This window comes from Phalacrocorax aristotelis, chromosome 2, assembly GCF_949628215.1.
Source record: "Phalacrocorax aristotelis chromosome 2, bGulAri2.1, whole genome shotgun sequence".
Classification (NCBI taxonomy): Eukaryota; Metazoa; Chordata; class Aves; order Suliformes; family Phalacrocoracidae; genus Phalacrocorax; species Phalacrocorax aristotelis.
Window position 1 is genome coordinate 96,091,131 of NC_134277.1, and position 17,684 is coordinate 96,108,814.

Genomic DNA, 17,684 nt, shown 5'->3' on the forward strand with positions numbered 1-17,684 from the left:
AAGTGGGAGAACACAGGAAAGACACAACTTCCCTGCAGCCTTCTGTGCTTCTGCATAGATGACTAATTCTGGCTGGGACTGTGGGCTGGTAAGCCTCCTCTGGGGTACTGGGCAAGGCAGGCGATGGGCCTTAAACCTCAAGGAAGCACCTTGGGGAGCCAGCACCCTCTGTGCCCCTCCTCCATCCCAAGGGGCATCGCTGTGGCTCTCACCCCATCTGATCCACAATAGGAATATCTACAATCAGCAAAAAAGACTGCATGAAGAACCTGATCACTGCAGCCAAGGTGGGGTGTCAGGTTCTCATCTGAGAAAGACAAGGGTCTGGAAGGCTCATATGAAACACATGATGTCTCTTATTTAGCAATTTCACAAAGTTCCCAGTTACAGAAAGGAAGGGGGAGCAACACAGCTTTCACATGTTTGGCGATCTTCAAAGGTAAGGAAGCAATGGCTCTCGCTGCAGTGGCCTGGAAATACTTTTCTTTAGCGTCTCTTTCTGGCTCTGTAATGATGCTAAGGAGGCCTGAAGCATACCAGGTTTTTCAGCTCTTCACCTACATTTTTGTCATTTGTCACCCACACCGATTGTTGACCGATCGCATTAGATAATACAGGCTAAGCAACATATTATCAGGAAGAACACCCTGCCAAGGTAAACCTACCCTGGTGATTTAATTATGTTAAATGTATCCTTTCAGGCAGAAAAGCGTCATGGTTAGGTCTCTTGGGAACAGACTACTCTGTTTTTCTCCCTCTGAACAGGGCCTGGCACCATGCATTTCCTGGGCTATGGCGGGGGCTCCTACACATCACCACAAACGAACAGTACTTGCCTCATCGTGTACTAGCACTTACAGACGTGCCAGTTAGGAAACACAGCTGACATATCCACAATGAGCTGTCACACTCTTGTGACACCACTGCCACATTTGCCTCCAGTATCCCAGGGAATAAATTAAAGATTTCCCTTTTCCCATATTCTGTTTATCTAAATCCTCCTTCCCCTTCTGTATCTCAGCAAGGCTGCCGCATCATTTCCTCGGTTCTTTCCCTCACTTTGAGGTATCATTGCTGACACAGTTCTAATGAACTGCCAGGTATCACCTATTGATCATCCTGGCCCACACACATTCAAAATCTTGTATTTTTATACCTCTGACACCCTTCATTTCCTGTAGGCTTGCTTTTAAAGTTGAGCAAACCTGTTTCCCTGTAGCAACTGAACACAGAGGATTTGAAGCTGAGCCATTTTTAAATTCCATTGTTATGAGCAATTATAACTGACGCGGTGTTGTGCTCGCTGCTGTTCCAGTCCAGAGTCCCAGCGCAGTTGCTTCTTTTGACTTAGCCTGAAATTCACCAGTGAGTGTATTGCTCATCCAAGTGGGTGACTAACAGCAACAGCTTTAGCAAGGAAGGCATCGTGCACATAAGGAGCTGTGCAAGCTTCCCCCACAGCCTGAACACCTCAGCTGTGACCTGTTATACTCACGTAATTCCAGTTCTGATCTCTGCGAAGATTGTCAAATTGTGCAGTGGCTCTGTGCTGTGAATAGGGACAGGTGAAGGGAGGGAGGAAAGGGAAGCAACAGCATCTAATTCATGATGGAAAGAGGTTAAAATGTTGAAAAAGCTGATCCTTTCAAGGTACTTAAGTCAACATCTAGTGAAAGCTAAGGACTCCTCTGGGCATCCAGAAGGATTTGTTTAAATCCTATTATAAGAAAGATCGCATAAGTTTATAAATCCTCAAGTGTCTTCCCCTCACCTACTCTATTTTCATTCATGACCTGATTAGGGTGTGAATCCAGATCCCCTTAAAGTGAATAAAGCTCAAAAAGACCCAGCTCACATAAAGACAGTGAATTTTTTCTAGAAATACATGGCAAAAGCACTTGGACTTCGGAGTTGACAAGTCCTTACACGTGGATCTTTCCTTACACTTGAATTTTTCCTTAAAGGAGACAGCACAATGACAAAGGCAAAGAATCACCAAAAATGTAGCTACAACAGACTGGCACTGTGAGCCACCTCACTTATGCACCCTTTCTACCATAAATAATGTCCCAGTCTCATTTACATTTGCAGCCGTGGCTTGCATCTATGTAGAAAACACAGGCTGCAGGATGACACCGGTACCCAGGCACGCCCTGAGACATTTTCTGTACCACAGTCCAGTCCTTTCCTCGAGGCAAATCTAAACAGCACAAGCAACCTGCACTTACTCACATATTTGCAATACTTAAAACAACATGATTACCTGTCTCTACCTGTTTCTAGGACACGGAGGAAAAAGAGAGATGGCTATCAACTCGGCCTAAAAATTTACATGTGTATAAGTTTGTGAAGAAAGTTAGCCCGTGAAAGGGGCTAGAGGATTGAACGTCCCTTTGTTCAGCGTACATGTAGATGTCCCTTTGGTTACTGAGAATGAAGGCAGGGGAATCAACTGCTCAAGAATCCAAACCTGGCTGATAGAGGATACCTCTCACCAGCCAACAGTTTCCCTGGGGGTTGATAAAGCAGAAGAGAATGGGATTTTGCATGCTTTTTGTAAATAACTCTGCATCTCCAAACTACCTTTTCCCACCACCTTTTCCTTAACAACCAATCTATAATGCTCGGTGAGGAGCAGCTTGGCGGTAATGTCACCTCTGTTTGTCTTCCATAAACTGCACTACAAAAACGTATCTTAAAAATGGGCTTGGCGTTCCCTTGTCTGCAAAGATGCGAGTAATGCAAAAATCAGCTGCAGTAGATACCTTTGAGAAACAGGATCTTAGTTTCTTCCCTGTGCTAACCTGCTAGACTTACATCAACCCAAGGATTTAGGAAAGCTTGAGTAACGGGTGGAGAATACAAACACCGCTTGTAGAAGACAAACTACTAGAACACAACACACACTGCCCGCCAAAAGAAAAAGCCCTGCTGAGATAGCTGTACATTTGCTCAGGAGCCTGTGCTTAATTCTAAGGATAATTAGGATTCGCCTGGAGCCAAAGTGGATATAAATAGCAACCGAAACCTGCTAGTATCTTTCCTCCATCAGTTGGGCCATGAACTGTTATGGCAAAAGGGACTCTTTGTGGTACTAACAAGTCGTCTGATCAATCACAGCATATCAGCACTGACTCATGCAAGCTGCAAAGGGGTTTTAAATGCCAGGGAGAGCTGGTCTTTTGTATTCTGGCAGCTCCTCGCTGCTGCTTTATACCACTCCCTCTCAAATGAAGAGTCTGGAATAAATGCAAAAAAAAAAAGGTAGAAAAAAGAGAAGAAAATATGTCAGTTGCTTCACAGTGTTTAGTGCTCCCCTGGAGTTTAATTATGTGGGAACTGTGATATGCAGTCTGTCAGCTAGAAGGTGGCAGATCCCTGTGGCACAGTTTGAACGTTGTGTTGTGAAATACTGCTCCTTTGCTCTAGACCTACAGATACTGTAGGACATGCTCTGGGAAAACCACAGGTTCCCACAGTTGCAAGTGGGTTCCTCACATTTCTCACCTGTGGTGTCTACAAGAGTGTGCTCCTGGATTCAGCTTCTAGCATCCCCATGCACACTGTAGTTTGATTCTCCAGTGCGCAGAGTGGCACATAAGTATTTCTATCTTCACCAAATAAACAAACTGACTAGTGTTAGTTTCCTTCTGCTCTATAACTCTAAACTACAGGCTGGGTTCAGTGACTGGTACCATAAACTTACTGACTTTCTGTCTCTAACTCAGGACTATAGCCTTGGGAGATGGTGTATTGTCCCCTAGGAATATGAGAAACAGCTTGTCAGCATAATCCTGAAATGAAGCACTGCAGAGACCATGTTCCAGAACATATTTTCAAATGTATTGGATAATTTTCCCATTTTTTTAATTATTTTTGAAATCATAAGCAGTGAATAATCCATTTCTAAGGTGCTGTCCTGTGTTGGTATCTAGCTGCCATAAAGAAAGAAAACTACAGAAAATTTCCTGTCCCAGTTCATATTTTCCACTTGCAAACATTCACTCCATTCTCAAAACTGACAAAGAATACCACCTTCTTCTACTACATACAGGAGGTGCCTTCATTAACTTGTCACATCCTGATGTTAGTAGTAGCATATGGTATTGAAAATATTCCCACTGCTGAGAGAGAGAGCTGTTACTAATATTTCAAGCAACAGTTTGTTAATTTTAGATCCAGTCCTACAGTGCACCAATATTTTTCTCATGCTTTTACAACTAACTGTATAATGAAGATGCCCCATGAAGTTTCACAAAGGACAAGTTAGACCATAGATTCTTGTGGATGTTTTAAAAATTATATTAGTAAATACCCTACCCAGCCTTTAAAAGAACATTTAATTTCAAAAAATGTGTGCATAAGACGGAGTCTGGTCCTTCTTCCTTTTACAAAGTCGTTGTCTTTTTTTCTGATACCATGAAATAAAGGAAAATCTATGCCGTACATGAGGAAAATCAGCCTGTTTTGCTTTATAGCTCAAGGAATATAGGCTGTGCCTTACAAAACTTAGATATACTTCTTGCCCTGGCTGCCTTGTAAGTTGAAATATGACAGTACAGAAAACAAGAGATGGGAAATTGGAGTCTTAAGAATAAAGCCAGAAGGCAGGACTTCTCAGGGATTTAATACAGAACTTGCATCAAAAGACAGAATTGGGCAGGGGGTAACAGCGTTAGTCCTGCAGATATACTGGGCAGCAGGATATGTCAGACGGGGTCAAAGAGGGGCAGGATCACAGCCATGGAGGAATATATGGAGTTAAAAGTTGTCTTCCATGAAGAAACTATTTCTTATCTGCTCCCTCAAAAAGATGCTGTAAGTATCTCTGGGCAGTGTAATGCCATCCCGGCTCACTTTCCCCAGATGACTGAACTGCCACTGGGAAACGGCTTAGCTACTGGTATTCAGTTAGTGGTTCGGGTGGCAGGGGAGTAGAGAAGATAAACAGGTCGTTTTATGGCACCCAGCTACAGTGGTTAATCAGGGCTCTCCGTAGCCCTCTCCCTCCTCCCATTTTCTAGGTGATAGATGGTGTGTTTCTACTCATTCCTTCACCTTGGAGCTTTTGCCTACCCTTCCCAGTGCTTGTCTAGCCACAGCTTCTTACTGTAATGGCTGACCATTGCCGGGTCTCTGCCCACTTATTTTTGCAATGTATCTGGGAAGTGTGATCTTTCATACTTGACAGGAGGGGACTTCAAGCGCAGAAGGACTCATCTCTAGTTGCACAGGCAATTTGGTGGCTAAGCAGGGAGTTGAATGAGGATTTCCATGAATTAGGTGGTGTCCAGACTTACTGGCTATAACTCTTAAGCCATACGTTGTTAGCACTGAAAGGTTCAGGGATTTCAAAAGGAACCATTTGCCATTATTTTTCCACAGTACGTGCTATCCTACAACAGTCTTGCTTCCCCTCCTCCCTGAAATCATAACAGTTGTCTCATTGGGGTCAGACCTACAGACACCTACTTAATCCAATCCAACTGCTAAAGCCTTGTGCAAAACAACTCAGGTAAGAAGGAAAAAAGGAATGCTCAGCTTGCTCTGAAACTTATTTACAACATAGCAGCAGCTAAAGAATACAGTTATGGCATGCATGAAAAAAGCAACCCTGGATGTTCCCCCTTGGAAAGCCTCAGGGTGAAAAATTAAGGCAGGGCAGGTGAATTGAGAGATGCATATGTTTAGCACATTTCCTATCTTGCCTTAGTAATGCTGTACGCTGAATGCAACAGCACATACTGCTTCCAGTCTTTAACTATCCAGTCAAACATGACCATTAAGCATATTCAGGAGAAAATACAAATGTGAGAAATATACTATGACATCCTGTAGAAAAGACACACAGGAAAAACAGAGGGCAAACCCAAGGGCAATCAATCAAGAAACATGGGCATAAAATACAGTTGATGCAACACAGAATTCAGAGAGGTGAGAGAACTGCTTTCAGCAAAAACTAAAAGAAAAAAAACCAACCTCCTTCCCCCACATGCTGTCAGATTTATGGTTTCTGTTCTTGAAATCTAGGACAGTCAGAATAACCAAATTTTGATACTTCCTTAGGTCTAGCTAGACCAGATGTAATCTAGCGCTCAGATGAAAGATCTTCCAGGGAACAACAAATACACAAAGATGATTGTTGACAAAACCCTTTGCAGGGCAAGTTGACCTGGTATGTTATCGTGAAAAGAAACAAAGCAATGGAAACACCAACATCATTTGTATACAGAGGGAATAGTATGCACAAGGATACCACAGGAACTTGGGATGAGTGTCATACCAATCCTTCTGCCTCTACTTTTATTCCTAAAGCATTCCATTTGGCTTTCGTTTGGCACAAATGGTGTTATCTTTTGTCCACAAGTTACACTTGAAAAGAATCACATATTTTAGATTTCACTTAGATTTACCTCTGATTGGAAAATTAACTTTTTACAGTCATGCCATCTAGCAGCAGTTTTCAGTTGTGTGACATTACTACAGGACTTGTGGTGTTTTTGAAACAGGATGTATCCGATGTAAACACTGACCAAGCAGTGAAAACAGCAGCTTGAAATTTAGTTACTAGCACACAAGCAAGTAGGAAAACAATAGACCAGCTAACATTTCACATTCAGACATCTAAAGTAAAGGTTGCATCTGGATGAATAGATATTATCTTCAGAACACCCTTAACCACAGTTTCTGTGAGTGGTGGGTAGCCTCAGAAATCTCCAGAGGTCTCAGCTACAAAGTAAGTAAAAGCTACAGTGACAAAATCAAAACATGGTGATTCCCTGGGGCCTTCTCTCCTATTTTCTCAGCCTCTCTCGGCTGTGTTAATCATGTCAGTTAGGACAAATTTCCTACTTCCACCATATCAATCATTTTGAGTTACCTGAAGAAACTGTAGAGCAGCTAGAAAAAGCTAGGTCAATGTGGATACCTGAGGTAAAATAAGGTGCTTCCTCAGGAATGATGGGATTTTGGAAAATAGGTATAAGCTATGCCAAAACTAGAAAGGCAAAATATTAAACACAGATTACCTGGGCGCCTACTCTGAAAGCAGCTTCCACTTGAGCTTTAAGGATGTTGCACTTCATATGGTCAGGTACAGATGAAGGTGACACAGGGGCGTGAAGAGTCTTCTCAGACACTTTCTTGTCTTCACCCTAGATTTAATATAGAAGACAAGCACAGTGACATATATTGGAAAGATAAGTTAGCAAAATGGTCAAAGGTCAAATTTTTACTTGTAACAACTTGATTCAGCCATACTGGGTAAAACCTCCATGTTCATACCCTGAAAGAGACATCTTACAATGAAAAGTTTTCAAAATACTATTTTCAGGACAAAAAAAGCCTCAGGGAAGGCTGAGTTACAGAAGCAAGAAACTGATGTGGAGTGAAGATACATGGGAAAAGCCCAGGCAGGCCCTGGAGTGGTTGCTCAAACCTGTGATCATACTGAGGAAGGAAAACATTGTCTCAAAATATCACACAGCAGTCAGAAGACGGAAAAGTTCACAACTATAGTGAACATTGGTTTCTTCCATTGCCCTATGAATGTGAAGGGCCTTTGCAAGTTTAACCAGAGGGATTTGAAGGGATCTCCATGTAACTGCAAGCCAAGCAAAATCTCCTTCATCAGAAGGAAAAGAAAAACCCAGGGAGTTCAAACATTGCGGCTGCTGTTTCCACTTGATGTCAACCCTTTACCTATGCAGTGATCTGCATCAGAAATCTAAAGCCTTAGGACAGCTAGTTTAGTGACCTGTTCAAACATGACCTAAAGGCTTTGTGCCTTGAACAAACTACATCCAGCAGAAATGCCAGCATGAATAAACTTCCCATGCAGAAAAGAAAAAAAAAGAAAACAAAAAGGGCACTGTAATACTGATGTATAAACAAACAGGGTATGAATGAGACCAGGATTGTAAATGCGAACTCTTGAACAATCAAACTGTAATATCTTATATATTTTTAAAGAAGAATTGGGCAATGGCATAACAGCCATTGCAAACTTCCCTATTCTTCCTGAAAATGAGACCTGAATTACAACTGAGTCAACAGCCTAGACTATGCATTCTTTTTCCACTCATTGCTGCAAAGGGTGCGTGATCGTATACACCCAGACAGAACAGATATGTAATGCTGTCATTCAGATTTCAGCCAAAACAGGTACGAGGCATCAGTGAACAAGGTCCAGCACATCCTTGACGTTCATCTCTGGCAAAGTATTTCAAGACAGAACCAGTCACTTTTTAGCCACTGAAATCACAGACTCACAGAATCACAGAATGGTGGAGGTTGGAAGGGACCTCTGGAGATCATCTTGTCCAACCCCCCTGCTTGTGCAGGGACACCTAGAGCAGGGGGCACAGGAACCTGTCCAGGCTAATCATATGGACATTACCATATGATTAGCCTTTTAACTTCAAAAGCTGCCTCCTTTATCCTTCCCTCTGCCCTCCCCCATGCCATCCCACTGGCTAAATAACTACAGTCTTAACTGACCCTATTCTCAGGTCTGCAAACAATCACAGACAAAAGAGAACATCAAGATTCGAGGAACACTTTCTGCAAGTGGAGCAAATCACAAACTGCAGTTATGTTGCCTGAGGAAACTGGTCTGCAAACACTGGGGAGGGAAAGAGCCAGGCCTCTGCAGAACTCTGTTGAGACTGCAAGATATTTCTCGTGTGTAAGCAAAGTTGGTCCAGCAGACCTCTGCACCCAAAATGCCATAGCTGCCAGGTATGATTTTGAACAACTGTCTGTTACAGGATTGCTCGTCATGAGATTTTTTTTCTCTGGCAAATTTCTAAGAATTGATACATGTTTTTTTGCCAAGCCACATTTACTGGTTTTAGTGGAGGATCATTTCTGACTTTTCATTCTCCCACTTTCCTCCTAAGGGAAAAAGAAAATACTTAAAATCAAAAGTGACAGCACCTATCTGGAGCAACTTATGGAACTGTAGTCATCTGTTCAGTCTTGAATATAGCGGTAGTTCTGGCAAGCTTATGAAAAAAAAACATGAAATATTTGTTTGCCATAGGTGTCTTTTCTGGGTACTCATGAGGCTGAGAAATGGAGATACTCAAAAGGACAAAATTAACTAAAGAAAGCACAACTTTTCCTTCATCAATAGTCTTGGTAGCCATGGTGCGCTACTACACATTTTAAAAGGGCTGCTATTATTGTCAACTCTTAAGTGTATTGATTTCTAACAGCAGAAAGAACAACACACTGAGTAGTGGCACTTCTAAAGGCCATGCAAAATCCCACCTTTGTTTTAACGCTGGATACTGATTAGATATAATTTCAGCCAAGCACTATTAAGCAGCTGTATTTTACTAGCTAAATCAAGACAATTGATGCTTGTTTAGGACACAAGCTTGTTTCATAACTTGAAAAGTTCCGAAGTCCCATCCATGCGTTATCCAAATGGATATGGATATTCTCCAGTCCTTATGCTCTTCCTCCCCTGCCCAATTTCCCCACATTGACCAAGAGCAAAATAAAAGCCCTCAGGGCTGTTCTGTAGCTGGGAACCCTCAAAAGGAGATCTAAACCTCCTGCTGTATTCGGGATTATATCAGACGACTCCATGTAATGGAGACTGTCCCCAGTGCAGGATCTGATGTGCAAGTCTCACATTGAGATTCTCATAACTTGAAAGGTCCAAAAGCTGAGGCTTGCTGACCTGGCTGAAAAGGGAAAGCTGCTGCTGCTGCTGGAGGTTGCAGATTACTTACAAGCCATTCCTGGGCATTCAGCTCTGCTTAGCCCTTGTTTGGGTCACACTTCAGGGGTTTCACCTTCAAGTAAGGAACACTTGCTTTGCTCCCACCAGGAGCAGCAGCACCTTTAGTGACTGATCACACATGAAGAGCATACATTGCTGCAGTCGCTGCTTGGCCTTGTCCTGCTCACCAGATGCTGAGCCAGCAGCCAAAAGCCACCACCTCCTCCTGCCCCAGTAGAAATGCTGACTGTGTACAAACCCCATATGGGGCTTGGGAGTGCTCAGCCTGACCCAGACCTCCTCTAGCTTCTGAACATATGTGAAAAGCTTCCTCGCCAGCCTGCCTTGGCAACCACAGACTTTTCTGCCACAGTGCAGCACATCCTGAATCATTAATGAATCCTGCTCTCCCGTAGCTGATTAGCTGAGACTATTACACATATAGTCAGTGGCACTGAAGATCCAGACTAAAAGTGAACTCACATCATAGAATGAAGTAGCAACTCCTTACTGCAGACCATTAGCACTTCTAAGCATCTGCATGAATTCCTATCATTCCTTAATGTCACTAATTTTTATATATAAGCCCGTTCATCTCCCAGTTTAACTACTAAAGTATAACTGTCATTAAGAAGGCAAAAGAAAAAATATTACAGGACTATACAAAATCATACAATACTGTCTATGGTTCATTTTACTAGTTTATAAGAAAATCAAAGACCTAAAACCTGCCCACATTAGGAATCTCTATATACTATTGCTGCAAGAGTGAAAGCTGTAATCTGCTTTATTTTGCTGTATAGCAAAGAAATCTTACATTTCCAGAATCCTTATTGCTTGCAGTGATGAATGATGCATAAAGATAGCAGCTGGGTATTCAAATGTTGTACCAGGTTGGCAGTTATTAAAATTTTATTTTAATTTATAAACTAAGAGCTTTCTATGGCAAAATTGTTCGAAAACTAAACATGGCATAATTTAAATGAAAATTCCAATTTTATAATTTCTTGTGTAATTCCAAAGAACCTGAGATGCCCCTTTCAAGTGAATGTCTAAGAGTCAAACTTGCATTTGAACGAAATAATCTTCTTCCTTAAAATTGCAATCTAAACTCATCCTAAAAGGTCTAAAACTGAGGAAAAAAACCCATTAAGTTAAGATACCTGATAACACTCCAATTTTCCATCTCCAGTTCTGCTGGTGCTAAAATATAGCAATGTGCTCACCTCACTTTCACCACTGATGCGGAACTTTATTTTTCCAGAGAAGGAGAACGCCGGAGAATTGCATTTAAATGCGTTTGATAGAAGTGGGTTGAACAAGCTTAGATATATAAACCCATAAAACTAGATGCCTTTTTTCCTTTTCATAACCGAGGTCTTAGGTTTGCTTTCCTCCTCCCAAACATTTACTTTAAATTTGATTACATTTGCTGATACTAGTACTGAAGGCAGATTTGTATAGTGTTAGATGACACTGGCTCCAGTTTGCAAAGCCAAGTGATTATTAAGTACGCATACAGAATATAAAAAGTTGCATGAAACACTGCAATACCACTCCTGTACTTAACATTTCCATTCTCTCTGCTTTAAAAGGTTCATGCTTTTTGCCACATTAAACTTTGTACCAAGAGCGAGATTCATGATCCTTTGCCTCTGTCACTTTGTCAATAGTCTCTTCTTAGCCAAACAGTATGTTTAAAACACATATTTAGCTGGAGATGTCTGAAGAACAGAATTAATATTGTGTTTAGGAATGCAGGTCTATTCTTCATTGTTAGTCTTCACTACTAGCAGGAGGTAAAATTTTAGTGAAGACAGCACAGATATATAGGTTCTGAACACACATTAGCTATGTAAGGTCAAACCCTTTGGTTTCCTGGGACTCAACTACATCTGCAAACGTGTGTGCAAACCTACAGACTCTTTTACCCCCTTTCCACCAGGAGATGTATTGAATTTTTTCCATGTGATAGCTAACACCAATTATGAACAGATACCATAATGGTAAGACCTGTATGATTATGTGTTATTCTTATTTGAGGCATAGTTTGCAAGTAGAAGCTGCCTCTTTCATTAGAAAAATAGATTTGGAAAAGGAAACAAAACAAAACAAAAAAACCCTCATTAAGCTGTCAGATACACAAGACCTTCCTCAGGTCAACTATCAGTTTGTCTAATGAAAGATATATCTCCCAATAAATCTTGTTATGCTTATATCCTTGGAGCAAACCTCTTTAGTTCGTGTAACAAATTTATTTTGTAAAATGTTATTGCTTAGTATTATTAGATCCTGCCTCTGTTAGTGCCAACTTCATGATAGCCTTACTGGGTCATGGTAGCCAAGTTTCCCAGGGTATACACTCTGATCAGTGTATCACATAGAAGAGTCTCAGATATATCAACAAAGTGAGCTGGTTTTGTGGGTTTTTTTAAGCCACAAGCTGCAGTAGCTTTAGTCTTTGCAGTTGTGAACGGGGCAGAGAGTTCCACAGCTTTTTTGCAGGTGGTACCATTTGCAAGCAGTCAGTAGTGTAACTGGGTAGCCCTGTAATACGGTATTATCCTGCTAGCAAAAGGCCATAAGCTTCAAACAGTTTGCAAAGCCATTGACGTTTATCAGGCTCGCTCTGATTGAACGTTTCTCAATCTGCCTGCAGCTTTGTTTTACTAGGTTTAGCTGTAACAGCAGTAATTGTATACAGAAAACAGTAACACCAGCAGTAAAGCAACACAGGGCTGGTATGATAACTGAGGCCTTGAGAACTAGAGACACAGGAGGTGGTGTAGAAGAGGACAGGCATGGGGTGATAACGCACGGGGCACAGGCTGGCCCTGAAGACCCCATGCTTATAAACAACTCACCAATCACCAGTTAAAGAAATGCAGGCTTGGCCCTGGACAAAAGGGGTTTTCGGGGCGATGAAGAGAGCAAAGACATAGTATCTAGCATATATGTAAAAGCCGCCATGTATAGTAAATTTGGGTGTAACATGACAATGCAGATCAATGAAGCAGGGTGTAAAAGCATGTTTGCAAACACACAAAAGGACCCGAAGTGGATCCTAGAGTAAGAAAGAAGAAACCATGAACGTGACCATCTTAACACTCCTTCTGTCCCCCACCAGAATTAAATCACCAACCTTAGGACCCAGGGGTGCAGGGGAAGGGGGAGCAGAACACCAGCAGAAGAGGTAGAAACAATTTGAACCACATTAGTATTCTGTCTTTTTATGTAACAATCACATCTGGACTAATAATTACTAGACTCCCAAGATTTCAGCATTGATAACGATACATTCTTGGCTTTATACTATATATATATACACACACATACAAACATGGAGCAAGGGGGGGATGGGAAAACATATTTTTCTATGGAAAGGCTTGCAAGAAAAAAAACCAACAGAAATACATTCACAGCTACAACACGTAAGCTTGTCTCTCCTGGAGATTAAGGAGTCCACTAGCACCAAAGGGCGTGAAACGCATGTTGAAACTGACTTTTATCATTCAGTAGGTGGACAGACACGTGGACTGTACCAAACAGCTCTGGGAAAGAGATTGGACACGTCCATACATCATTCCCATGAGACGAAGTTTGCTGTAGTGGACAATCAAATTAATTAACTGCTGAATCTGATTTACCCAATTTCTTGTTAATTCTCCTATGGGTTGATTATTATGCCTGACAAATTTCAGCCCCAAAGCACTTTGTTTGAAAAAATAATAATTAGCAACAGGAAGAGAGGGAGTGAAGGTTGGGACTCCACAATAGATGTGGAAACCATTGCTTTGTTTTCAGAAATAGAGCAAAAGATGCAGCTTCATAACTGCTTCACTGGTTTTGTTTAAGCATAATATTTCAGAGGATGCAAAACTAGGGAATAAAAAGCACTTAGAATAGAAATCAATGGAGTGGTGTAGGAGAGCTCTTAACGTTTCATTTTTTTGTCAGAAACTAGATACACTGACCACTCATTAAAATCTGTTCGTTGCTGGACTGAGTAGCTGGTTAAGTACCATGTAACCAAAGGAGCTTTAAAGGCCGTACTCATAGCAAAAAATGTTTGTCACAGTTCAGGGCTGCTCAATCCTGTCTAACCTGCCCTACTGCCTTTGTGCTGGGCAATGCTCCACAGCATTTCCAGCCCAGGGTTAGCCCAATATTTACAGCATGTCCCTCTCTTTCACTGGAGAAGCCATCTGCTGAGGTGACTCCAGTCTCTGCTCAAAGACCTGCATTTGTTTGTTTTAGCTTTACGAGCTCTGTGTACACATTTCAGTAGACTGTAGGTCAGAAGATGATGCTTGAAGAAGAAACAACAAGCAAGGGGCCAAAAGAACTTCAGAATGATTTGTCGGTCACAACCTGCAGCCTGTAACGTGACAGCTTGATCACTGAGGTGCTTTCTGGTGGTGACTCTGGGCATGTTTCACGAACACATACAATTTTCAGATGGCTGAAAATGGCAATTTCAATAAATTTTGAAGGACTGGCCTCCTTTGCGTTTACACAGTAACCACTGTTCATGGGATTGCTGCCCAGCTCTTAAACCCAAATCCTCTATGACTGCCAGGAGAGGGTTTTCATTAGACAGCCCATGTCTCTAGCCTTGCTTTCTGCTTCTGCCAGAAACTGAAGCATTTAGCAGCTCCTGGTGCTCACTGCAAGACTTTTTCATTAGCTAAATCTTGACTGATGGAAGTCTCACCACAGCAGACACAGGCTGCCTTTACTGTGCAGCTGCATTTATTGTGAAGCACTGACTTACTGTGATACTGGGTTCTGCTAATTAGTCCTTAAATAAATAATCCATCTGACTGTGGACAAGATTTTAGAGCTGTTAGGACAAGACAAAGAAAACCATTTATTATAGAAGAGCTGGGTTCTCACTCGACAGATTTTCAGAGAAGAAAGAAGAGGAAGAGCATCAGAGGTCAGGCTTTGCCAGGCAGAAGTCTCAGGGACTTTATTGGGACTACTCACAGTGTGGTGGAATACAGGACCAAAGCGTTTTAAGCTTTCATTTAAAGAAAGAAAAAAGACCATAAATCTACTCATTTTGAGATCACAAGGGTACCACTGAGATGATCTGTTGGGATCTTTTATACAACGCAGGCCAGACTGGTTTATCCACTTAGGCACTGTGGTCAACGTGGAAAGTCCTCTCACTTTTTCACTTTAGCCCTTTGTATTTCCAAAACTGAGCTGTCAATAAGCTCAATAGCATAGGATTGTCCTTTAAAGCATGCTTTGGACATTGCACCTAAGTGAATGTTCACAGCTGGGGTTAATACAGAGTATAAAGCAATTACAGCTCAACTACAGCGCTCCTCTCACAAGACCTGGGTGTTCACTGGATGAATCTGTGAGATGGAGAATTTTCCTTTTGCAAACTATGTCAATGCTTAATTAGCTTTGCATATTACCTGTTAAGGCTGTTTCTAGAAGAATTTGAAAAATGACCATGGAAAAAAGATTACTTCTTTTCCATTTCACCCAAGTTTGTCTACTTTATGATATAACTTTTTATCCCCACTCAAACCAACCAGTCAGACAAAATGACAGCTCCTCACAGCTGATAACCAAACACATTTGAGAAGTCTAAAATATTCCACCTTCATTTGTTAATTTGGAAGTCTCCGAAAGTCATGACATAGGTCATTGCCTCATGACCACATTCATGAGGCATAAGGACTGCAGTCCTTAGCTGAACTACACCACCACCCCATGACAGACCCTGAAAATGGTTCTTCAAGCAGATCTTCATGACAGAAAATCCAGTGCATTATGGATTAACTTTAATTAATTCGAATGTTGAAAAAATATTCCAAGATTTCATTTTTTATTAGAAAAAACTGACTCACTGATTTTCAGCCTTGACTTCCATCTCCTGGGTTCTCTCATCCAGAAAAAAGAAAGATTATGCTCTCTAGATATACAGCCCCTTTGTGCTTGGATTTTTGATACACTTTGCCACCTCCCCTTTGATTTTAATTTCCCTAAAAACAGTTGAAATTATATGAATAACAAAAGGCTGTAAAACCAAGGTAGAGTAATTTAATTGAGTTCTCCCTTGAACTTAGAGGAAAACTCTCAAAACACCAGGTTTCTTTTAACAGGTCTGTATAGTCACTGAAGGCCCAGACCCGCCTCATTTGAAGCCAGTGGCAATGCCCTCATTGACTTCACTGGGTTCAGCTCAGGACAGATGCGGTTGCAAACCAGAGCTCGAGGTCTCTGTGGCTCTGTCCAGACTCAGCTCAAGGCACCCTCAGCTCAGGCACAGTGGATTTTGCCTCACGTGGACACACGAGCAACTGACCTGGTGGCCTATGATCTCCGGCAGGAACAGTGGGACGTGGCTGTTTTGTCACCCCTGCAAAAACTCACTCATAAAACACCCACTGACATCAAAAGCCATGGGGTTTTAAGGCATAACACAGAATCCTCATGTAGAAAAACAAGATTTTTTTTTTTTATCACTTAAAGTGTTATTTTTTTACAGCTCTGGGCTGCCTAGATGACTAATTCTTCACAACTAAACTGAAACTACATCATAACATTGTTGCAGCAGCTTCTGAAATTTTAAAAGGCAAAGTTGAAGGAAATGCTAAATCTAAAAACCAAACCCCCGTCCCATAAGGAGATGGTGAGAGGTGATTAAAAAGCAAGCCAGTTGCAGATGAATGTTGATTTGAATTGGAGGTGAAAAAGCAGCATCTTTTGAATATGACGTGACAAAGGGGCTCTTTGGCATATATATGTAAAAGTATATCTGTATATGCTATACCTTGTTCATGCTGACGTGCAGGGCTGGCCATGGTCCAACTACCTTCACACTCTCCGTTTCTATTTTCTTCAGATGAGAAGTTTCATCATAAAGAAGGGGAAGTCCTGAGCTCAGTTCTAAAAGATTCCCAAAAGAAAGAAAAAAACACAGTGTGAAGGGAGGCTACAGAAGAACCGCAGAGCAAGACACTCAGCTACATTTGAAGAGACAGCGGTCAGCAAACCATCTTTCCCGTAAGACCATGTAAAATTTTTCATAATTATGCCTGTTGGGTCGTTTTTCCTTCTTCTATTTAGAAAACAATTCCTCCCCCTCCTCCTTCTCTCCCATCCCTACATTTCAGCAGGGCTTTTGCCAGCCTTGGGCTAAATACTTCTCTCCTTACACTTCCACCACCCCCCCCGCCCAATATATTCTAAAACTCAGTTGACACCAGAGGGATTATTTATGCAGCCAAGGTGCCACTCTCAGAACATGTGATGTGTAAAGAGATCAGAGTATAGCTTTTGGCTTGCCTCAGACATCTTTATTTACATGCCAGCCTCCCTAAGACTGTTGTCAGGAATTTGCGGTGCTTTGTCAACAGAAATTTTGAGCAAACCACCGACACAGAAAGACAAGAGAAATATTTTTTGAGACAGCCCCAAAAGGTCTCTGCCAGCATCTTGGGATTGGTGTGGCATATATATACATGTATTTGCAAGTCCTCTGAGAAAAACGGGATTCATCATGTGATGATTTAACAAATCCATGCGTCCTCCTGTGCTTTTTTTTTGCCATGGACTCTAGGTAACAACAGTTGGGAACAACCCGGTAATCTCTGGAGTCTGATTCAAAGCCCACTGAACTCAATAAAAACCTTGCACTGACTGCAGTTCTGTTTAGATCAGGTTCCTAAGCTGTCCTAAGAATATTAAATATTACTCACTCAAGATCTAGTTCTACAGCTGTTTAAATATACATTAAGGGCTTGCTTTGCTGACTAGAGACAAACTGCTAAAACCAGCCTGTAGAGATATAAGCGAAAACGTGGTTTTGGCATGGGTGAGACATTATCAGACCCCGAGGTAATGATGTCCTAGAAGGGGTTACAATATCAGTGATGACCTCCCCTTGGTGGTTTCTCATCACAAGTTAGTGATGCCAGAGTTCGGC

General features: G+C 41.7%; 1 protein-coding gene across 5 annotated transcripts in view; it reads right to left on the reverse strand.

The window, feature by feature from the left end:
• EPB41L4B (erythrocyte membrane protein band 4.1 like 4B) overlaps positions 1 to 17,684 on the reverse strand; it is a 190,292-nt gene that overhangs the window by 53,682 nt on the left and 118,926 nt on the right. For all 5 annotated transcript variants that reach the window (XM_075084416.1, XM_075084414.1, XM_075084413.1 and 2 more), the window contains 2 exons: positions 16,530 to 16,645; positions 7,029 to 7,154 (listed from right to left, as the gene is read on the reverse strand). In XM_075084416.1, the coding sequence (XP_074940517.1) occupies positions 7,029 to 7,154; positions 16,530 to 16,645 (242 nt within the window). The remainder of the gene's footprint in view (positions 1 to 7,028; positions 7,155 to 16,529; positions 16,646 to 17,684) is intronic.